The 24,641-nt window shown below is 43.0% G+C and overlaps 1 protein-coding gene and 1 long non-coding RNA gene across 4 annotated transcripts in view; one reads left to right on the top strand and one right to left on the bottom strand.

Moving 5' to 3' along the window:
• PWWP2B (PWWP domain containing 2B) overlaps positions 1-24,641 on the top strand; it is a 45,731-nt gene that overhangs the window by 5,358 nt on the left and 15,732 nt on the right. For all 3 annotated transcript variants that reach the window (XM_030570067.1, XM_030570065.1, XM_030570066.1), the window contains one exon: positions 12,987-14,643. In XM_030570067.1, coding sequence (XP_030425927.1) covers positions 12,987-14,625 — 1,639 coding nt within the window. In that variant the 3' untranslated portion in view covers positions 14,626-14,643. The remainder of the gene's footprint in view (positions 1-12,986; positions 14,644-24,641) is intronic.
• LOC115655034 lies at positions 4,920-10,432 on the bottom strand. The gene is made up of 3 exons (XR_004001321.1): positions 10,351-10,432; positions 5,991-5,997; positions 4,920-4,931 (listed from the first exon to the last, which is right to left on the bottom strand). It is a non-coding gene; the product is annotated as an uncharacterized LOC115655034 (long non-coding RNA).

A 24,641-nucleotide genomic window follows, 5' to 3' on the forward strand; every position in this document is an offset into this window, starting at 1 on the left:
TATTTCATTACAATGATCTTAAAGACTTGTAAGACCATTAATAATAAAATATCCTTTCAGACAGTAATGCTTGTTGTACAATTAACTTTAAAACTTAAAAAAATAAAATAAAAAAAGAAAGGGGTGGGATGTCATTTCTATTTTTTCATTTGTATTTACATTCTGACCTAGGGCAGACTGTTGATTATACATTTATTGAGTAGTCATTTTCAAAATTTGCCAATGAGTCCCTGGACAAGGGACATGTGAAATGAAACTTTTAATTCTTTCATTTTTACAAAATGCTTGAAGAGTTAGCACTTCCCCAGACCACTTCAGATTTTCCATAACCTTTGGGGATAGATTTGCAAATGTATTTTGGTGCTTTGACATGCAGGTAGGAATTTTTAAATTTCAAAATGGATTAGGTGTCTAACTCCTATTGTTTTTAATGCCTGCTATGCACCTAACCCATTTAAAACACTTGAAAATCCCACTAGACACATTTGCATTTTTGGGCACTTAAATATCTTTTTTACAATATGACCCTCAGGGTCCTAAATCACTTCTGAAAATTGGACTTGTGCTTCTAAGTGACTTTGGCACTCTTCAAAATTTTACTTGCCTATCCCTCTTTTTATTTTTCTTCTTCTTCTTCTTCTTCTTCTTTACCTTTTGTGGTGATTTTTCCTCTTCAATGAGAACAATAGGCTACTCTTCCATTTCTAATGTGCCTCTTTTGAGGCACTTAAGCTAGGTGTATGCTACAAAATTTTGTTGGCATAGCTATATCTGTCAGGGATGTGGGGGAAAACCCACACTCCCTAACCAACATAGTTGTGATTGTCAACCCCCCAGCGTAAATGCTTCTGTTGGTGTAGTTAATGTCATTCAGGGAAGTGTTTTTACTATGTCTGCAGAAAAAACATTCTGTGTCATATGCTGTGCATACACTGGGCTATGCCAGTATAGCTGTATCAGCAAAGGCTGTGTAATGTAGATGAGCCCTTAGGATGCTTTCAGAATTCCCCTCTGCCAATTCGAAGGTTAAGTCAGTGGAATGTTAATGTATGTTCACATTATCCCCAGTCCACAAGTTCCTGGCAAAATCAGTTACCTTAAAAATCTGAATTTGTGGGGTCCTCTGTTAAAGAGGGTGAAACCCTCCAATTATCTGACAAATCAGATGCCCACATCCTGATGATATTTAACTATATAATTATATAGCAAAAATGGGTATATTAAAGTCTCTTTCTGATAGGGAGAGGGGTTAGGAATCCAAAATGGATTTAAAGCAAAAAATTGAGTTCTCTTTCCTGATTATATGTAACCAATGTTAATTAGAAATAGGGTAACATGGACCAAAAAAAGCATTTCTTGTAGAACTCTTTCCATGTCTTTGTGGTGATTGGTCCCATCTTGTTTATCTGCTATCACAAAGCTAAGTAGAGGTACTTCTGATGTCCATCTTTAGTCTCTTTAAAAACAGAAATACTGATGATCTTTGAGAAGACCCTTGTGATGTTCCGTTGATTCAATAATTTTGGCTGTGCTTCAGCTGTCTTGTAAAGAGATTTAGTAAAAGATTTGGGAGCCTGACCCTTTCCTTTAAGTGAGGTTGTATTAAGGGCTGGAAGATAGTGGTTGGGTTTTTTTTTTCTTTTTTTCCATTCCAGCATCTAGTAGGGATGAGAAACTTTTAATAACTCTAGCTGGAGGCTGATATGGAAGAGGGAATCCCTGAGCCATGTACAGTACTTGGCTACCGTACATGGCAGCTAGACCTTTTCAACAGGGTTTGAATCATGGATCTTGTTGGATGGTGAGTCTCCCTTCTTGCAGGCCACGGCCTAATAGTCCTCTCAGTCTACCTAGCTGTAAGCTTATGAATATTGTGCCATATACTGGAGTATCTAGGTGCCAATGGGGCTAGTTCTCTTACCCTTATTTAGGTGCTTGCAATAATCTATACAGGTAGATTCCTGACTCCTTATGGAGCCCCAATTACTTCATTGGGCTCCACATGGATGTAAGGGTTCTCTTGTGTGTACCAGACTGGAGAACTGGGGCCCTACTACTGTGAAAACTTTGGCCAAGATTTTCAAGGGTGACTTGTGGAGATCTCATTTCTGAGTGCCAGTTTAGATAGCTTCCAGAGGCTGGGCACTCAGTAACTTCTGAAAACCAAGCTGCTTTACAGTGTCTCAGTTTAGGCACCCAAAATCACTAGTTGCCCAAAAACTTTAAGGTCAAGATTCTCACGGTAGCTTTCAATAGCACAAAATAATGGACACTAATCTTGCTTATCTGTTGATTTGGCTACTGAAAGTAAAGCTAGAACGTGCCAGTGAAGACTGCACTTCTTCTGTTGCAGTGGAAGATGGATCTATTTACAAAGCAGTTGCCTAATGTAACATTGAAGTACTAGATTTTGCTTCCATAAGAAAAGTTCAAACTCCAAGCAATACTGTTGGCCCCACAAAAAGCAAGACATTTCTTACTACTGTAAAGCCACTTAATGTCCTGTCAAGAACAAGGGGCTAGAGCAAGACTGCATCTGAAACCCTTTACCTATTGTGTCTCTATAGCCAAAGCTTGAAAAAGAAACTTGCTTGGAAACTTTCTTGGGCAAATGCCACTGAGTTCTGCAGAACCTAAACTTTTTTTTTTCTATTTTTTGGTATGAAGTTTCTAATGCTTAGGTTCCTGTGCTGATTAAGCCTCGACTGGAGTACTGTATCAAGTTCTGGGTGCCACGTTTTGGGAAAGATATGGACAAATTGAAGAGAGTTCAGAGAAGAGCAACAAAAATCATTAAAGGTCTAAAAAACATGACTATGAGGGAACATTGAAAAAATTGGTTTTGTTTAGTTTGGAGAAGAGAAGACAGAGAGAATATGAGAGTTTTCAAGTACATAAAAAGTTGTGAGGAGGAGGAGGAAGAAAAATTGTTGTCCTTAACCTCTGAGGATAGGACAAGAAGAAATGGGCTTAAATTGCAGCAAGGGAGGTTTAGGTTGGACATTAGGCAAAACTTCCTAACTGTCAGGGTGGTTAAGCACTAGAATAAATTGCCTAGGGAGGCTGTGGAATCTCCATCATTGGAGATTTTTAAGAACAGGTTGGACAAACACCTGTCAGGGATGGTCTAGATAATACTTAGACCTACCTTGAGTGCAGGGAACTGGACTAGATGACCTCTTGAGGTCCCTTCCATTTCTGAGAGTCTGTGATTCAGCCCTATCAAGTGGGTGGGTCTTTGCTGCTGCTGCTTAGAGCTTTAATAAAGAACAGCAGAGTGAAAGCTGGCCAGAGTCCTGTCAAACTTTGTGCTACTACCCAGAAGCCTGCTGGTAGCAGTGAAATTGACAAGATTCAAGCAGTTCCATGCTGCTGTTTGGCACAGTTGAGCAACAGGAGCTATTCTTCCAGACAAAAGTTTGGAGTGGTGTGAGAGTGGGGTGGAGGGATGATGGGAATAGAGTAGATGCCACTGCCAAAAATTAGAGGAAAGGGAGAAAAAGAGATCTCATCCCACCTTGTATCAGCCAAGAAATGTTGCGTTCATTTCTCTCCTCTAGTAATTAGAGGGGTTCTTTTTGTGGTGGAGATGGTAGGTTAGCACTCCACATTTACCAGAAATCTACTATCTGGAGGTTGAGATTAAAACTAAAGCCTCCCAGCTGGGTCCAGGACAGAACCCTGCTAGCAATCCTAGCACCCTTCCCTTTCCCAGCATTGGAGGGGTGGGCAAGGGGTGTGTGTTTCTCCTCAGTGTATTGCCTCTGGAGAGTAAAGGCTTGCATCTCATGTCTTTGGCTAATAAATATAGTCCTTTGGGGATGTGTGTGGGGGGAAGAGGGAGATTGATGGAATATGAAAGAAACATAGTTCTGGGAGGGAGAAGTGAGGGGCAGTGAAAACAACATGGAGAAAAGAGACCTCATGATCTATTGTAGGAATAAAAAGAGTAGGATAAAACGAGGAAGGGAAAGGTATTTTTAAAAACTGAAAAATCTAGGGAGGTGTAATATGTTTTTTGGGGGGGGGCAGGTGCTAAGTAGAAAGCTGATTGTTAGTGCCAATACTAAATACAGTACAGAACTGTTTTTATTTCTTTCAATATGTGTGGTGTGTGGCTTTGGGAAGTGTGGTGGCACAGGAATCTTTCACCCTGGCTAGTAGGCTTAGCCCAGGGGTCGACAACCTCTGGCACGCGGCTTACCAGGATAAGCACCCTGGTGGGCCGGGCTTGTTTGTTTACCTGCTGCGTTGGCAGGTTCGGCCAATCACAGCTCCCAGTGGCCATGGTTCGCCGTCCCAGGCCAATGGGGGCAGTGGGAAGCGGTGCGGGCAAGGGATGTGCTGGCCTTGGCTTCTCGCCACCCCCATTGGCCTGGGATGGCGAACTGTAGCCACTGGGAGCTGCAATCAGCCAAACCTGCCGACGTAGCAGGTAAACAAACTGGCCCGGCTGGGCAGGGTGCTTACCCTGGCGAGCTGCATGCCAGAGGTTGCCGACCCCTGGCTTAGCCATTGGGCTAGGAGGATTTACCCAGACACCTTTCTTTTTCTAAGACTTGCGTGTGGCCATCAGCATCACAGGAATCTGCACATACAATCCACATTTTTCTGACAGTGAAGGAACAGATGTTTCTCTTCAAAGGAAAATACCGTTTCAAGCTCACATCTTCTGGACCTAAGCTGATGTAGGAAGCATGAGCTGCTGCTTCTTCCTCCATCCTCTAACCATACACCCCCTTTATCCTTTAACTCGTGCACAGAGGGAGGGCATAAAAACCAAAACAAAAAATGGTAATCGTATGTAGCTATAGAATAATTTTCCAAGAAATGCCTGTGCTTGCCTGCATGTGGGGACACGTTTTTAAAGGACATGCAGTCAGGCTTTACTGAGACTGACTATAACTCTTATCAGTTCAAAACACTGATTTCTATGTGGATTTTGGTTGTCATCTTGAGCGTAATAAATGTGGAAACCCAAGTTCACATCCTAGCTTAGTATTTACATTAAGGAAGGACTATAACCTGGTTGACTGTATTTACAATGTTCTTGCTAGCAAGACTGGCTAATTTTGATGTAATCTAAATTATAAAGAGCTGAATCTTACTTATGTGTGGGTTTAAACATTTCCAAAACAGAGGATGGTGTTGCCTGTCTCCAGGGGGAGAGAGGATTGAGGAAATTATAGTTCCATTTTGGCTGTGCATGTCCCAGAAGGCTAAGACTAAAAACTGAGACTGAATTCATGTTCTGTAGTACATGCTGGTGCCTATAATACCCAGACACTTTCACATGCCCTAAGCTCAAGAAAACGAAAATGCAGAGTCTGTTACTGAGCAGGTTTGAATATGCTATATCAAGAATGACAATGTGCAGATATATAAAATGTTAAGTAATCGTGCAAGTCAGGAGAAAAAACTAGGTTTAGCTAAGTTTGTGTTACTGTGTAAGACTTCCCTAAAAACTGAAGTGTGGTAATGGAAGTATGTTTCATGAAATGTACTTAATATTATGTAGTAGGTGATAGGTTTTACTTACGCAGTTTATTTGAAGAGATTTATGCCAGTCCAGAAATTGTTCAGCTGCAGGCTGATCAGAAAAAAATGTAATTCTGTGTGGAGTTGTTTTTAATCGTTCTGCAGCTAAACTTGTCTGGAGTAACTTACATTTGTAGCATAGTTTTCCAAAAGAAATAAGAAGGTATAAAGAAATGGAATTTCTACTCATTCAGTGCCTCTTTTAAATTGCATTGGCCTATTGGTCACATGGCCTTTTTTTTTTTTATTATTTTTTTTTTTTTTACATTTTATGATTAAACAGAGGGGAGTAGTGTATGGTGATGAGGGCCATATAAGTATCTAGACAAATGTAAGGACTAGTCACTATGAACTCAGCCTCCCTAGCTCTTTTGTATGAGTGTGAAGTTCTGATCATCTACTTGCCCCATCAAATTGTGGAGTTGGTGGCAAAGGCAACACAATCTTTGGACTTGCCCTCTCATCCCAAAGGTAAAATTGGTAGGGAGATTTGAAAGGAATCCCCACCCCCCCCCCCCAAAAAAAAAAAAAAACTACTTTAAAAATCCCCAACATGAACAAAGCAAATGCAGGCTGACTTTGTTGGCAAAAGCAGCAAAATATGGCACCTCAGGATAAAATAGTCCCCGCAGTTCTCTTTGGATTCAGGCCATATACTACAGTATTGAGTATTACCTGCCCAGTAGTCTGTCCAAAGCTACAAGACACAATAAATACTAGGGGAATTCTGCACCAAAAAATAAAAATTCTGCACAAAATACTTCTGCATATTTTATTTGTCAAAATAACACAATTTAATCATGCCAGTTTCAATTATTTTGGTAATTTATATCAAAATACCTGCCAGCAACTGTCTGTAACAATACAGATGACAAAAAAAGATTCAGGAAATGTGTTTTTATTACACAAATAGATGGCCTATAAATACAGAACTCTGAGTAATAATAATTCATTTAAACTACAATATAGAAACTTATTTCTCGTACCCCCTCAGAAGCAGTGCAAAGGCTTGGGAGAGTCAGGAGTAAGAGGAGCTGAGGGAGGGGGAAGTTACTGGTGTGGAGGAGCCTGGGGATGAACTTGGAGGGTTGTTGAGTGTGGGTGGTGGGAGAAGTATGGAACAGGGTGTGTTTTGGGGCAGGAAGGGATTGCATTCCCTAGCTGACTCCCTAGCCTCTCCCAATCAGTCAGGCACATCTGCCCTATCCTGGGGAGGGGGGCGGAGGGATAGTCAGTGGTTTGAGCATTGGCCTGCTAAACCCATGGTTGTGAGTTCAGTCCTTGAGGGGGGCCATTTAGGGATCTGGATCAGAAATCTGTCTGGGGATTGATCCTGTTTTGAGCAGGGGGTTGGACTCGATCTCTTGAGGTCCCTTCTAACCCTGATATTCTATGATTCTCATGTGTCCTTGCTACCCCCTGTCCCAGTGTGGCCCTGCGCCTCCACCGAATTCAGCCCTTTTAAACCCCAGTCTGTGACACACAGACACACACACACCCAGCATCCCCATGTGCCCCACACTTTCCATACCTGTGCCTCCTGACCTGGCCCAGTCCCATGGGCAGACAAGGAAGAGAAGGGGATGTTGTCTTCACACTATCAGCAGCTGGGACTGGCCCAGTAGTGGCTGCTGTTTTGTGCTACAGTGGCCCCTAGTGGGAGACAGGCACAACTGCAGCACCTTTCCAGGAGAATGTATTTTCTGCAGGGAAGGAAATGCATGGCACATGAATTCTGCACATATGCAGTAGTGCAGAATTCCCCCAGGAGTAAAGAGAAAATTGTCTTCTCTTGAGGGCCTCTATTTCACTGCCATTGCCTTCACCACCAATCTGAAGTTATTTAAAATATAAAGAGTTCAACTTCCACTTGCTTTTTGTGTTATAATCCTCAGACAAATCTTTGGGATGGGCATAAGCTCAGTCAGTAGACTAGAAAGATGTTGCCAGTCTGTACTTAGCTCATTTCAATGCAATTATGATTGTGGTGGCAGCTTTATGTAGGCATATCCAAAACCAAAATGATCATTTTAAATGCCCATCTGGAAACAAACCTGAAAGCCAAGGTAGACTCTGGTGCTACCCTACCTTAAGTTTCCCAAGGCTTTGTGTAGCCTTGCAGAGAGTGCATTGCCAGTACTCTAATCTGTGTGACACAACTGGGAACAACTATGAACCTCATTACATACAAACCCTTTCCCCAAAAGCTGTCTGGGCCACGGCAGCTGCTACCTGAGAATGCTGGAGCAACCAGGGATCTAAAATAGACCCTGATTTGCAAATCTGAGTAATTAACAGCCTGGGCAGTCCCTCAGTCAGAGGCTTGTAGTTTCTCTCAAACCACCAGCATTTTTTGAGGCTGGGCAGGGGTGGACTTCAGCCAGTCAAAGGATTGAACTGCTGCATGGGGACTGGACATATGACAGCAATGTGACTACTTCTAGAGCTGACATTAGGGACTATCACTTTACTACAATTTTCTATAGAGCCTAGAGCAATGAGGCCTCAGCCTGGTTGAGCCTTCTGGGCACTACAACAATATAAATGTTAACTAATTGTCAGATCTACCCTTATTGCAGAGCTATCCCTTGATTGGTTTAAGGAATGGTTAAAGCACAGAGAGTAAGCCCAGGCAGACCCCCATTCATTCATACTAGTTCAGTGATGTCACTAAACTTTCTCAAATCAGGGATCTTTGGGTTGGGTTAACTACATGCATTCACACTCTCTGGCAATGCAATCTGGCTGTATATCAGTCTCCACTTGCTATAGCTGGCTGACCTTTACCATAGCATCTTAATTACTCTTATTTAAATGTGTTTTACTTTACTATGATTGTCAACTTTGGGATGCAGATTAGGGTACTGAGCCTCATCTAATCAGTGCCAAGTTTACTAATTGTAATCCACAATTCTGATGATTCTCCCCAGAAACTGTTGTCATCCCACTTCTCAGGAGAAGTTTAATACCTGAGTGCTGGGCCATGGTCTTCTAAAACTTCATTACTCTTGCAAAACATGCCTTAGCAAAGTCACTGATGTTATAAAGGACTGGGTCATAGTAAATTTACTCATATGGGTTCTGGTGATTTCAGTGGGATTGCTCATGTTAGTTAGGCTAGCAGGATCAAGCCTTCAGAGAATTGACAAGGCCTGAACCTGCTTGCTCTAATGACTCTAGTAGTTCTGTTTAAACCCTTGGGCCTACTTGTAAGAGTAAGGTAAACAGAATTTACCTTCTAATGGAGCAGAACAGAGGAATTCCTTTAATGCATAGTTTTATTTGGTCAAGCCAGAACCGTTCCACTTAACTGGATAAATAAAGTATCACACAGTTCCAACCAAAGCTGCGTGAATAATAGCACTATATTGGTTTCCATTATAAGCTCCACTAATAATTCAGGTTCGACCGGCGACTTATGGTTGCTTTATAGCAAATATGTTAGCAGAGTCTGTCACTTCAAAACCTTTAATTCTCAGGTTTGACTTTCCTTTTTTGTAAAGCTCTCAAAACAAAATAGCTTAGTTTTAAATTATATTTTGCGGGCAGTTTAGTCCTTTTTCCTGTAGACTAAGCTAATTTTCTTCTGATTTGGAAAGTAAATGTCACCTAGACAAGGTATCTAATATAAAAACAGTCAAGCTGTCATCATCTCTCTGCAAGTAAATGCAAAGGAAATGTTCTTTCTAGAAAAGGCAAATTATGACTTTATAGTCATCCAGTTACTAAATTATTTGACCTCTTAAAGAACAGTGATGGGTTGGTGCCAGAATTAAGGGCCAATTCCTGCTTTTGTGACTTATGGAAGCAATTTCTTTTTTCCCTGGTGGGTTTTCTCTCAAATTGGGTAAGAAGAGTTTGGCCTGTAATTAACAATGTCTGCAAAAACAAAAATGAAACCAATGTACAGTTACCATAATAAATTGGAGGAGTGTGTGCATGCTGGTTAGTGTTAGGAAGAAGGGGAGCATCAGTGAATTTATAAGGCTATTCCAGTCTTGGGAAGAAAGCCACCATCTCTCTTCTTTAATATTCGATTGTATACGACCTCCACTAACACTCCTCTAGGAAGAAGAGTTTCCCTACTTTGATGTGCAGCTGTCATCTGAAACAGCAGTAGCTTAAAAAGATCTGCAGTGAGAATGTGAGGTTTACCCTTCCAGCGAAAAGTTCCACCCTGGGAATATGGTGCTGAGAAAGAAATACAGCAGCCTTACCAGTCAGGTCTGAAGGCACCTTCTGGAGGCAAAGCAGGAGATGCTCCTGGGTGATCAGCAGCATGTGCAGTCAAACTGACTCAGTCAGCTTGCCTGTTCCAACTCCTTGCAGCCAACTATACTCCCATCCCCTTGGGTTCTTTGTGCTGCTCTCTGGAAGGCGTTGGACATGAGGTTGAGGGAGTTTCCGTACTTCTCAATTATTCTCTGAGCTGAAGATGCCAAATCCTCTTTCTGCTGGCCCGTGTTGGCACCTGCCTCGTCCTCTTTATGCAGTTGATCCCAGAAGGTACCAGGAAGGAAAGAGAGCACTAGAGAGAAGATTATATAATCTGAAGATAAAATGGCCTGTGGAACATGCTCTAAATTCCATTTTTGTTAGTTTCTCAGAGCTTAATTTGTAAAACATTTAACATTTATTTAAGAAGTTAGAACACTTGCTTGACAGTGCATGCTCTAGTAACTGTATGTTGAGCCTTGCACTGTAACAGATATTTCTCCATATGTTTTTTTTTTCTTTTTAAGAACAGCCTATCTCCTAGAACTGGAAGGGACCCTGAAAGGTCATTGAGTCCAGCCCCATGCCTTCACTAACAGATCCCTAAGTGACCCTGTCAAGGTTTGAACCCACAACCCTGAATTTAGCAGGGGAGTGCTCAAACCACTCAGCTATTCGTCCCCCCAAAGCTACCTGAAAACTTCTTTTTCTCCTGAAACTTTCCATTGTGTTTCTGTCCAGAGGTAGAAAACTACTTTGGAAAAACCTAAGCACAAGATAGCAAGCCTTTTAGTTATTTATTTATTTTTATTTGTTTTATTTTAGAAATTGTAACTGAAATGTACCAGCCTTTTACAAGCTGAAACTTTCACTTTTTAAAAAAGAAAAGAACCCTAACCCTTTATTTTCAGACACTAAAAAAGAGTGTAGTAACAATAGCTTGTTGCAGATCATATTGCTCCCAGTGAACGTGAAAATTAAAATGTTTCAGGTATGTCAGCCAAGTATATGGGGACTGTACTACACTGTCCACTCTATTTGCTCATTGATGGTTTAGTTTTATATAATAACCTGAAAGCTGAGGAGGATGTGGGACAAAAGAAGGGGAGAGCGGATAAGGAGAAGTCTGGATGTCTTGGGTGAGGAGAGACAGTGTAACTATGTCTTGATAAGAGATAATTGTGGGATATGACAAATGTCTTGTAGAAACTCATAGAATAAAAATAGCTCATCTAGGTCTTTGTTAGAGAGGATGATCACCATTATAAGGAGAATTTTGCCTGCTTCCAGTCACGTAAGAATGGAAGGTCTTGTTCTTTCTATTAGTAAAGGATCGTTGTTTTAACGATGGTCATTGCTGCTAAAACTGATCTTTTAATATAAAGTGCAATAGGGAATCTTCCCCCAAGTCCCAGTGGTGCTGAGAGCCATTGAACCAAACTGTCAGCTCTCTCTATGATGGAAACCACTTTAAGCCAGGGGGTGTGACAGTACCCCCAGTTCCAGCATTTATGCCAAGATCTGGCTTGTCTCAAAGTACATGGTGAAGTTTAGAGCTTTAAAAATATGGCTACACGTTTCATGCTGTTTCTTGTTAGAGTCAAAATATTGGAGAAAAGGGTTGAATTGGAGTTGTTAAAAACGAAATTTTGTGTCTGGGATGTCTTGCTGCTGAAATTTGAACCAGAAAGAACACAGCTTGGCTCTTGAGTTTTCAGGCCCACAGAAAAAACATTGTATTGGTTGTTAAAGGAATACATGTTGTTTCGTATATGGAACCACTGAGCCAATAAACATGGAACCTCATTATGGCCTTTTTTTTTTTTCTTTAAGAAGTGACTATTTTACAAAGAATTTGCAATTTACTTATTCCTCAGTCTGTCAGGAACAGACTGGGCAGTAATAGGTCAGTGGAACATAATGCTCTCCTTGCTTAATAAAACCTAAGCACAAAGTAGCATTTCAGATTGCAAAGTGTCATTTTGTCAGACTCGTGTGTTCACGGAAAATCTGTCTCCCATTAATCTTTGCTGCTGTACTGCAAAGAAAGGTGAATTCCCTCTTCTTTGACAGCATTTTTCATACTGAAGCTGTAAACCTTCAGAAAGATAAACTGATAGTTTAGTGTGCAAAGCACAGTCCTTGGCACATAATTGTTAACCCTGATCCTGAACAAGCAAGAAAATCCTGAAGGCCAGGCCAAGGAACAGAAATGAACTACTGCAGCAAAGAATACTCCCTACATGTAGGTAGGGAAAGGGAGGGGAAAATCTACAAAGAGCTGGTGGTGTGATGAAACAGTGTTTCCACTGATTGTCTTGGCTTTCCATTCCCCACAGATGTGACACTGGGCCTTGCTTGGCTAAGACTTCAGAGATTAGCACAGATACAATGTCTGGTCCAGCAACATATTTATTGGTGCATCTGGCTGTCACTATTCAGAAGAAACCTATGGAAATAAAATGTTCGTGCTTACTTTAGAAAGGGCTCTATGACATACTCTGTGTGTGTGCAATAGTGTAATATTCTATGATAAAATTTGGCATTGCATAAATGACATTTTCTGCTTGATTTGGCTAGCTTGGAGAAATAGCAAGTACCATACCTTTTTTTTCTTTTTCTTTTTCCCCAAGAGAAGTAGATGAATAAGGGCTCAGAGTGAACATGCATGCTACTATAAAACCTCATGCTTGAATGTGTAAGTTGGGAAATTACTGATTCAGCGACCTGAATTGCACGTGCGTGTGGCTCAACTGTTGCACAGTAATCTGAAAACTTAGTCTCAAAAGTCTAGCATACTGAAAGATTTGTTAAGTGTCCCAAAGACTTGCAGTTATACATCATGTTTTCCATGGTATTACTGGCCTGTTTGAGTGTGGCTGTCATAGAAGTAAAGTACTTGTTCTGGATTGTGTGAATGGTGCTCGACTAGAAACAAAACATGCACTCACTTCAGTAATACAATGATAAGGCTGAGAATTCAGTGCACAGGTCACTGTGGACTTTCCACCCAAAAAGCAGATCATACACTCTATACATTTTGAGATGACACTTTCTCAACAGGATAAAATTAGCTGCTGTTTCAAAATGAAGGGAAAATGTTGATTTCCTAGTGCATTGGGCAAATATTCTTTCAGAAAATGGCATTTTTTGTAAGTTTAATTTTTGTCAAAGAAACCTCTTTCAACGGTTCTGATTTGTGTGTGTATGTTTTTTTTTCCACACTGCTATAGGTCTGGGTTGTTCTGTCTTCCACCACCTTCATTGCCAAAGCAAGAGGAACCTCCTGCAGCTGCTTGCACTAATTGGGTTCCTGAAGACAGCCAGCCTGTGAAGGGTGAGACTGAGTCACAGTTTTCTAGTGAAAAACCTCTCAAAGGAAACCATGATGAACAGGTTCCTCCTCTTTTGCCACCTCCATCACCAGGCAGTGTTCCTCCTTACCCTCCCTATTTTGAGGGAGCTCCATTTCCTCCTCCCTTATGGTTAAGACACACATATAACCAATGGGTTCCTCAGCCACCACCAAGGACTATAAAGAGGACAAAAAGACGGTTGTCACGAAATAGAGACCCAGGAAGGCTCATCATGAGCACTATTAGACTGAGGCCCAGGCAAGTGCTCTGTGAAAAATGTAAAAACACTCTGAACCCAGAGGAAGCGAACAAGGCCAGGCAAAATGCTAAAACAAGGAGAAAGCTAAGCATTCAGGACAAGGAGCAAAAAAAGCACAGTGATTCTGATTATGTAGAGAAAAGGAATAAAAGAGAAAAGAGGGAGGGAGACAAATTTTCTGGGGAATTAGTGCATCGAACTCCAGTTATAAAAATATCCTACAGCACGCCACAAGGTAAAGGTGAAGTTGTGAAAATTCCTTCCCGGATTCATGGCTCTGTTAAACGGTTTTGTCCACAGCGGATATTGCAGAATGGAAGGGAGGACCAAGAGGTGAACAGAGATTCTGAACGATATCAGGAAACCAAATGTTTTATGGATAAGTCGGCAAGCAGCCAACTTGCTTCCATTCCAAAACTGAAATTAACTAGGCCTGTGCATTCCAGTGCAGATGTTCCACCTCCAAAAATCAGACTGAAACCTCATCGAATAAATGATGGTCAGAGTGTTTCCATTTATAAAGCAGAACTTATTGATGAGATAAATGTCCTTCAGAGTAGCAGGGAGTCCAATCCTGCTGCATTTTACACTGATGAATCTGCAGATAGAAGTTTAGCAGAGTTGTCTTCTGGGAGTTCAGGTGAAGATGATGACTTCAAAAGATTTCCCCAAGGTAAAGATGGACATGATAACTTGGCTTTTCTTATGAATTATCGTAAAAGGAAGGCAGATTCTTCTAGTTTATCAGTGTGTAGCAATGACAGTCTAGATGAATCCAAATCCTCTAGTTCAGAAGTAACATCACCAGAAATGTGTGACTTTTTACCTGGTGATGATGCATCTGTTTCTTCATCTTCAAAAGATGAGCGTAAAATTGTGCCACCATTAACATTTAGACTACATACACAGAGTGTCTCTAAATGTGTCACTGAAGATGGAAGAACTGTTTCAGTGGGGGATATTGTTTGGGGTAAAATTCATGGTTTTCCATGGTGGCCGGCACGTGTTCTTGACATAAACCTTAGCCAGAAGGAAAATGGAGAACCTTCCTGGCGAGAAGCTAAAGTATCATGGTTTGGTTCTCCAACAACCTCATTCTTATCTGTTTCAAAACTCTCTCCTTTTTCTGAATCTTTCAAACTGAGATTTAATCGTAAGAAGAAAGGGATGTATCGGAAAGCTATAACAGAAGCTGCAAAGGCAGTAGAGCATCTGACCCCAGAAATAAGAGATCTCTTAACACAGTTTGAAACATAACTTTGCCTCCAATACCAGGTGAGTGCATACTGGACTGATGCTTCCTGTACTGACGTTCTTGTACAGATTGCATTTGTCTTATTGTCATGTCTGTTCTTATTTCACTTTGTTTTGTCTTTAACCCTAATCTTTTAGGCAACTCAGACTTCTTATTCAGAGGTCTAGAAACCCATGTTTAAGTGACTTTTCAGTGGAGTGAGAACCTGCAGCTCTCATAGACTTCAGTGGGACTCACAGGAATCAGCCCCTTAATAATAGTAGGGGACTATGGGCCAATTTATTGCTGTGGGGAATGGAGCATTGTTGCTCAGGATGGCCACATACTACATCCCAACCAGCTTTGCTAGTGAATAGCTACTGTACCATCTGGACAGATGAGGGCACAGTTGTGTAATAACATGAGATTCTAAATGTGGGTATGTGAGAAGCAGACTCATGCAGTCTTATTTTGACTCTGACAGTGACATTGTAGGTAAGTGACTTGACTGTCTTTGTTTTGCCGTCTAGTACAGATGGGTGTAGTAATACTTGCCTACCACACATAGGTGTAATAGCTATTGACTGACTGTACTTATGTGCTAATGTTCATTCTGCTATGGCTGAAGACCTAGTGGCCCCTAGGCCCTTAGGTGCTTTGGTGAGCTGTCCCTTGAAAAAACACTTAATGCGTAGACATTAATACAAGCAACTGGCTTTAATAATCAAAGATACTCACGATGGCCCTCTCTCCACCACTTCATTCTTTTCGAAGTCTGACAGTCCACTCAGGTTTGCTTCCTTCTGCAAAAGATATTCTCTTCTCCATGTGTCTCACTTTAAACTACAATAATCGCATCAGACTATTTGTCCTAAAGCTAAAAACAAAACACTTGGTTCCTTTTTCTCTGGCAACTTCCTAAAAGTACAATACCCTGGATACTACTGAGAGAAGGTGGAAGGGCATCTACATAGTAGTCAGTTCTTGGGAACAGCTGAAAGTGTAATATTGGTTCTCCTATGTGACTGAAGAAGAGAGACTTTTTCTCTCACTGCTAAGTTGTAATATGCATGTCTGTTGTGATCAGTCTTCAGTGTTTAAAATTACAAAATGTAGCATAAATTCAAATAGCTTTTATTATTTTAATTTCAATTTGCATGTTATAGGCCCTGTCCCTGCTCCAATTGAAGTCCATGACAAAACTCCTGGTGACATTGAATAAGATCAAGATTTGTCTCTTAGCATCCTGCTATCATGCTAAACATGACCACATCCATGACACTTACAGATTGGGACCTCAGTGAAAGATGATTAAGCCAGGATAGAAACTACCTTCCCCCTCTCCCCCAAAATCACAATTCTAACTGTTAGAAAAACTTTTCCTCTCTTAAAATCTAGTTTTGTGCTCTGGCTCCCATAGAACTCAGTATTGGTTCATCACTTTCTCCCTTATTTCCCTCATTTGCCTAGTTTAAGAAATGCACACACAAGCCAATGATATGTTTTCCCCAGGTTTCTAGCATGACAAAGCTTACTCATGATTATAGCAATATTTGACTCCATACTTCAGCTATTGGGACTAAAATGGTAAATGTTTGCATAATCCTGAGGCAGGCAGGTTTGATGTAGAGGAAAATGAAGGGAAATTCCGCTGACAGTTTGCTTTTGCAAACTTATTCTGGATAGTTAAATCTCCAAAAACTGCACTAATGAGAAGTACTAGTTCTTCTCTTTCACCCTCCATCAAATGTGCCCAGCTTATTTACCTGAATGTGAGAGAGACGCAGATTTCTCCCTCTTTCTTTGTACCATTGTGGCAAATTCCTAACTTCTCCTAGGTAAAAACCTGAATTGAGCTTAGAAAGGCCTTAAGACATTCTTGGAAACTTTCTTTACCTTCTCTCTACCCAGTTGTCTTATCTGATTCACCTTTTCAGTCCTCTGCTAAAATTATCTGTCAGTCTCCATGAGAAAATACTAACAGTTGTCAATAATTATCTGTGCCATAACATAATTCTGTACCAACCAGGAGGCAGCCATCACATCTGGTGACTTTCATAGACTTAAGGTCAGAAGGGACCATTATGGTCATCTAATCTGACCTCCTGCACAGTGCAGGCCACAGAATCTCACCCACCCACTCCTGTCACAAACCCCTAACCTATGTCTGAGTTAGTGAAGTTCTCAAATCATGGTTTAAAGACCTCAAGGTACAGAGAATCCTCCAGCAAGTGACCCATGCCCCATGCTGCAGAGGGTGAAAAACGTCCAGGTCCTCTGCCAATCTTCCCTGGAGGAAAATTCCTTCCTGACTCGGAATATGGCGATCAGTTAAACCCTGAGCATGTGGGCAAGACTCACCAGCCAGCACCCAGGAAAGAATTTTCTGTAGTAACTTAGATCCCACCCCATCTAACATCCCAGACTTGTCTGATCTCCTGCCCCTTTCCCTTCTAAGGTCATTATCACTTGGATATTCAGTGTGACAAACGTGTCTACTAATGCACCGTACTGCTCCTATACTGGATTTTTCTTGTTTGTGGCTCCTTTTTTTCCCATTATGTCTTGCTTTTATGTATTGATGCATATCATAAAAATTAACTTGTTGATACCTTATTTGAATACCTTGTCTAAAACTAGCTTTCTGTCCCTTCAGTGGCACAGTTTCATTGCTTTCTGTGAATTTTCTTAAGACATAAAAGAAGTTTTCCCACCACTTCTTGGTAACTGACTACTTTTTCCTTTTAGTTGCTCTATCACAGTGACTCAGTTACTGTTGCAATCAGTCATTCTAGGAACAATGTGTGTTGTAAAACAGTGTGTGTTTGTTTGTTTGTTTTTTAGGAAGTTCAGAGGTGACAGTCTTTTGTCTCTGATACTGTAATTAACAAGATTACGTAGCCATACTTGTAATAACATACTTTGTGCCATTGCAAAAATGGGCTCATTCATAGTTGAGTAAGGGGAGATCTGTTTACAAACAAAGTCCAACAAAATCCAATAGAACCATGTAACATTTATAACAAGGAGTCTGGTGGCACCTTAAAGACTAACAGATTTATTTGGGCATAAGCTTTCATAGGTTAAAAACCCCATCTGAAGAAGTGGGGTTTTTAGCCACGAAAGCTTACGCCCAAATAAATCTGTTAGTCTTCAAGGTGCCACTGGACTTCTCGTTGTTTATGTGGATACAGACTAATGCATGGCAACCTCTCTGGCAAATAACATGTATGTATACAATTAAAATAACTAGATCAATAAATAAAACAGTCACTCACCTGTCAGAAGTGTTCTACTGTTAACCTTCTCAAATATCTTAGGTGGCTTCTGGCTTACAGGGGATGGAGAACACGTGGGGCAGTTACTGGAGACCTCAGGATAGAATCTACAAATGCAAAATATGCTGAATACATGTGGAGTCACTTAAAACTAGAGCTGATCAAATAATGCTAACCATATCTGAATAAATTATTTGACCAACTATTACAAAACAAAACTTCCAGTTGGCAAGGGTAATTAGCCCTGCTTTTTGCTTTCCCTGCAAAATGTACTTTGTGGGCAGAGAGTTAAAACCTTGTCATTAAATAGCCAATAAAAATATGGCAACGGGTCAAGGCAGAGTAGTAACCTGTAGAATCCAATTTCATAAGACACTCTGGATTCAGCAGATAGTTAAGAAAAAATCTCCCACTAAACATGTTCCCCTGCCTCTTTGCAGCTGTCTTTAATATATAAGCATAACTTGCTGTTTGAGAACTGGTGGCTTCATAAATGTCTGCACTGTAACTAAATGCTTGTAATATGCAGACTCTTATTTCAGTGGTATGTTTGTTTTGGTAACCATTAAAACTCAGACCAACTTTGCTGATTTTGCTTTTAAGATTAAAGGTCTTTGTAGTTGCTACTGAAAATTAGTTAAAGTCCTGAAAATAATGGGAGTGTCAGAATAGAGGAGGATATTTAACCTTAAATCTAAATCCCTATTTACAGTACGCCTGCTTGGAGGCCAGTGCAGGGTATTTTAGCAAGGGTCATGTTGTAAATGGAACTGCTTAATGAGGGGTGGGAGCCAAAATGCAGTCAAGTCTTCTGTTGGAATTGCTTTTAAAGGCAGACGTCCTTGGGGTAGGGTGGGGATAAAAGTGTGGGAAGATGGTTACCTCTAACTGTAGTCTGTGAAAGACACATAATATGGATCTGGCTTTGTCTAGAGCGGGGGTCTCAAATACGCAGCAGCCTGCGGGGCTCTTGCGTGTGGCCTGCCAAGCTCCCTGCCCCCCCCACCCCTGGCCCCTCTGCTTACTTGCGGGATTGCCCCCTGTGGCGCTGTGAGCCCCATGCTGCTCTCTGAAGCATCTGGCAGCATGCCCCTTCGGTCTGGGGGGGGACGGGGAAGGAGGCAGAGGGCTGCTGCATTGCCTCCTTCCAGGCACCGCCCCCCGCAGCTCCCATTGGCCAGGAACAGAGAACCGCGGCCAATGGGAGGTACCTGGAGGAGCGGCAAGAGTAGCATACGCATGGAACCCTGAGCCCCTCCACGTCCCCGTCCCCCAGGGGCTGCAGGGACATGATTCCAGCTGCTTCCTGGAACAGAGTGGCGCAGGGCCAGGGCAGGCAGGCAAGCAGGGAGCCTGCCCTGGCCCCGGTGCACACTGCTACCACCCTGGAGCCACTCTAGGTAAGCGGCGCTGGGCTGGAGTTCGCACCCTGAACCCCTCCTGCACCCCAACTTCCTGCCACACCCCTCCTGCACCCAACTCCCTGCCCTGAGCCCCCTGCTGCTTCCCGCACCCTTCCTGCACTCCCTGCCCTGAGCCCCTGCTGCATCCTTTCTGCACCCCCTGGGGCAGCGTTGGGATGGGGACTTTGGGGAAGGGGTGGGAAGAGGCAGGGCCTAATGGAACGAGTGAAGAGGCAGCGAGGGGTGTGTGTCGGTGATGAGGCCCTCGGGTCAATGCACTAGTCCTCATGTGGTCCTTATGGTCATCTGAGTTTGAGACTCCGGTCTAGAGCAAAGGCAAGCCTGTATTCACTTGCTGAAGTCTCAAATGGGGCAGAAGTTGCACTATTACTGCTTTTGGCACAGCTAACTTTTAAGCAAGCGTACAGAAATTGGTGGTTCTGCCATTTTCAGATTTGAGCAAAACCAGATCAGGTTCCAAGGATGTAACCAAGTTATATTTATTGACTTGGCTTATGAAAATCATTCTGTATTCTCCCCCTTCCCTCGTGTAGGAGTTCCACACTGGTGTGGAAGGCACTTAGGAAATCACCTATCATAGATATTAATGGGGAAAATGGGTCTTCAGCAAGACTGACTTCCTTTAACGTCAGAAACAAAACCGCTGAAGATATATCAGTGATTGAGGGAGAGGGGTGCAGCCTATATGTACCTAGATAAACATGTTTCATGTAACTTAATTTTACAAATGCATGTAGCATATTTCTCTTTCTTAACTCAGATTTTACACCAAGCAAATTCATGGAATATTGATCCATTGAACAGTAAACATGTTTTATCACAACAGTAAAAAGTTCCAATATATCTTTAAGTTGTTGTGGTATGTGGGTCTCCTCATTATCTCTCTTTTTCGTGCTGCTATCCTGTTTGTGAATTACAATGAATTTTAGGTAGTGTGACCACCTTAATATTAGAACCTCAATTTTTTTTGAATTTGACATAACATCCAAACATTTGTATATTTATTCAGATCCCTTCCTGCCATTCTCTGTCCTCAGCTTCTTGCCTGGAAAAGGCTTCGGCCTAATTGCCTCGCCCCAAGAGTGGAAGCTGCAAAGAGGAAGTGCATTGTCCTCCCCCGCACTGTCTTTGAGGGGAGATTCTATGCCCTTCCTTCCTCTCTGCGTTCTCCATGTATTCGGGGGTGGGAGGGTGAATTTTAGGACCCCCATTCTCTCCTGGGGTATATCTACACTTGAAGTGGGAGTGTGCTTCCCAGCTCGGGTTGACAGACACACGCTAGCATATTAACACTGGTGTAACTGGGAGTAGCACAAGTGGTGGCTCAGGCTGGCCACCTGAGTACAAACTAGCGCAGACCCCCTATGTACGTACGTAGGCGGTTAGCTTGTGCTGCCACCTGTGCTATCCCCAGTTACACTGCTGTTTGTTAGCACTCTAGCTCAAGCAGAGCTAGTGTGTCTTCCCACGCTGGGGGCCACACTCCCAGCTGCAGGGTAACTATCCCTGCAGAAGAGGAATCCTACCTATTCCTAGTTGCCCTCCACTGATAGCTCATGGCTGCTTTTAAAGGAGGTGGGGTCAGTGCTTATGGGAGCACAGCTCCTGACTGTAGAGCAGTGGGTAACAGACAGAGAACAATCTTGTACTAGTGGAGTCCATAAGAGGGGAGGAAGTAGCAGTCTGCCTTGTACCCTATTAGGGAGCCACCAAGCAGTGTGTCCAACTCTCTCTCTGTCTAAACAGCTCTGCTAGTTGCCAAGGACTATAGACACTCCGCTGTGGATTCAAACACTGAACACTTGGCAAGTCTAGCAGTGCATCTGCAGTAGGATTGTAGGAGCATGTACCAGAAAGGGCCAAACATTTTAGAACAAACTGCCTTAGAGATCAACTCTATGGGTTATGAAATGGGTGGCCAGCTCATCAAGTGAGTGTGAGAGTTAAAATTCTATAGTCATCTGGAAACATGGAGGCCAGAGACTGCTCAGGTCAACTCTATAGCTCAGAGTTTGAGGGATGTCAACCCAGATGAGATTTTGACCTACCTATGAGTCACTCATGATTTGAGGATGAGATTGGTTTTTGGCTGGTTGTCTGAGGTTTTGTGTGTGTTTTCTTTGCTACCTTGACTGATTCACATGCTGACCACACGTTCATGAGAAACATTTACTGAAGTTTATGGAGGGGAGTTATCTTATGTTGCAAGCTTTAGCAGTGTAAACTAGAATTGGGATTGATCTATAGGCAAATATAGATGCGTGTTCTAGTTGCAGTGACTGAGGCAGTGTGTGTTGAGCTCTGGTCTGTAGCTGTGAACTGTTTCATAAACATAAGGAAATATTCTTCTTGCACTCTTTGCTCTCTGCTTGGCTTTTATGATTAATATAGAGAGTTTAGGCTCGAAGTTTCAGAAACCTGAAACTCCCTGAGCAGAGTGGCTTCTCTTCTATACCCTTCCCTAATGCCAAGTACCCCAAGAGCTTTCTACAGCTTTCACACCATAAATGGGTTTGTTAGCATATCCAGGTTTGTTTTTAAATGTTAACTGCCAAACCTGTGCACGATATAGCCCATATTAGGCAAATTTCAATGGTAAAAGGCTGCCCAAAAGCATTGGGTGATGTTCTTTGTGCTTCTAACAGGTGCAGTATGGAAGTCAAAATTCAGCTACCTTGGCACTCATATGGTCCTGGAGTCTAGAAAGGTCTTTGGTGTACTGTAGACAACCCCAGGGGCCTGGCTAAGTTAGAGCAACCCTAGAAGTCTGCTGTATCTCCTTCAGTGATGCACAGAAACTCAGCAGCACTATATGCTGTTGCCTCACCTGTGCCAGGGTATGTAAGGGGATCCTCAGGAAGCAGTATTATGGTTGTCATACTTCGGGGCTGTCCCACAGCAGCCGCCCCCAGCTATAGAAAGAGATTTTAGAGCCCCTTCTAAACTCTGGCCTCGTATGCAGCAAAAAAGAGGTCAGAGCAGTGAGGGTCTTGCTCACAGACTGTGAACACATTTAGGAAAAACTGCTCCAAATTTATCAGAAGCCTCTGTTAACAATTCACTTTAGTGGGTCTCATGAGCCGTATCTTACCAGGGTTTTTGTTTTTTTGGCTTGTATCCTAGAGCTTTTTGTGGGGCAAGACAGACACTTTCACATACAATATCTCTAAATGTCTGCATTAAATGGCTTTATAGTACTGATGTTCCTTTGGCGTTTCACACCAAGAAATGCAGCTCTTACCTTGACCTTATTCTTGCCTATATCTCTTTCTACTGGTAATATTTTTGTATGGCCCCGATGCTACAAAACTTTAAAACTTATTGTGGCATTTTATAAGTTAACTCTATTGCTATCCGCTTAATATAACCTTTTTTTGTGATGACTGGCTCTACGTATTGCAAAATTGAACCACAATACATAGATTCCATGTAGTAAGTTCTAATAATGTAAAACTGGGTTACAATTTCATTTTCAAAAGAGGTTTTCCAGCTTTGTGTGCGTATTCTCTGCATTCCTGGCAAAATAAGAAAAAGGACTGGAAAAGGGACAGTCCTAGGGCCACTTTGACTGAAGCTGCCTTCTATAGCTCACCTGTTTTAGTTTCCCTCCTTTAGATACCCCAAAAACAGTCCAAAGCCTCTTCCCAAGATAAATGTAGCCCTTGTGTAGTTCATTTATGGCCAAAGTCTTGTGCGCATAAATCATAACAAAACAAGTCTCAATACCATAGTCCAGAATTCCCCTAGCATAGTCCAAACAGCACATGCAACATACAGCTCCAGGGTCCTTCATGCCCCTTCCAGTACACTCCTCTCTTTTCCTTGTACCAAGGCAGCCACCCCAGTCCTTCCACCTGGAGTGCAAGCCGTGTCTTCCCCAGGGAGCCCCTGCAGCCTCTCTGCTGGGAGCATCCCTCATTCTCCCTGGGCCTCTCACATTTCTCCTGGATCCAGCTCTCTGGCCCTGGAGATATCGGGGTAAGCTGCTCAGCAGCTATCCTGCCTTTGCCCTTGTCTGGCCCGTGGCTCCGGCTCTCTTGCTTATAGCTAGCAGGTAATTCCCTCTGCTGCTGATCCTAACTTCAGCCCTGGCTCTTTGGCTTGGGGGCCCTAGCGCCACCCAGCCCCCCCCCAAAAACATTTCCTGCCCCAGTGCCACCTGGCCCCATGGAAACAACCCCCCTCCAGCCACTAACTTGCCACTCACCTCCTCCTTACCCCCAAGTATAAAGCCTTGCCGCCAGTGCCTGCCCACTCGGCACGTCCCCCCCAATGAAATAAGGGGAGGGGGAAAAGGGGAACAGTGTGAAGGGATTGGATGTGACTGTCCAACACACAATCACTGGGGCCGCAGGGAGGTGATAGTGTGATAGGGGCTGGGGAGAGGGAAGGTCCCTGGACCAGGGAAAGGGGCAGCAGTCGGGGCAGGGTAGGTGCAACACACACCTCCGGGGATTTCCTGGCTGCCCACAGACAGTTCAAACCCACCCTAATCACTACTGAGGCCGCACTTACTGGCTCTGCCTTGTGCCCAGCGCTTCCCGCCTCAGCGGGCCCTGGAAGTGACGCATCTGCTGTACACCAGGCAGGGGGAACGGGAGACAGACCCGTGTGGTTCTGGCTGTTAGGGCAGTTGGAGCGTGGCACACGCAGGGCTTTGAGGTCCTCCCACCCCTGGGCAGGGGGCAAACCCACCAGCCTCACCCCACTGCTTGCCCATGGTCTGCACAGTGAGCCCACGTGAGCCGCATGTTGTGCAGACCTGTTGTAAAGCTTCCTGGTGCTGCCCCACCCTCTTAATTGGTAGCACCTGTTCTGGGACAGGGGCCCTGGACCTACTTCACTTACTGGGGCCAGCCATCCTGTGACCGGAGCATACACAGCCCTGCTGTGTGACTGGAAACTGTGGTGGTGGTGAGGCTAACTGTGTAGTTAAGGTTGTACAAATACTTGCTGTTTTCGTGTGAAATAACTTTCTGAAACATTTACCTTTTCTGGGCTGAAACTTGCTAGGCTTCCTCTCTTACCAACTCAAACAGCTGATCTGAAACATCAAACTTCATATGTGAACAGTTTAGTCAGCATATGTATGTAGCTAAATCTGAGGCAGGGGAGAGCCTCAAAATACATTACAAATGTCTGAGATTGCAGGGCTGCCTGTGTGCTGTGGGTTTCCAAACTCTGATCTGTAGAGCTGGCTAGTTGCGGAGTGCTTGTTGGGTCTCGTGTTTCCAGCGGAGGGGGAGAGAGCGTGCAGATGGACAGGACATTGGCTCTGTGATTGCAAATATTGAGATGGTCCTGTCTATGGGCCACTTGCCCTCCTAACTTGTGGCT

This window comes from Gopherus evgoodei, chromosome 7 (assembly GCF_007399415.2).
Source record: "Gopherus evgoodei ecotype Sinaloan lineage chromosome 7, rGopEvg1_v1.p, whole genome shotgun sequence".
NCBI lineage: Eukaryota > Metazoa > Chordata > Testudines > Testudinidae > Gopherus > Gopherus evgoodei.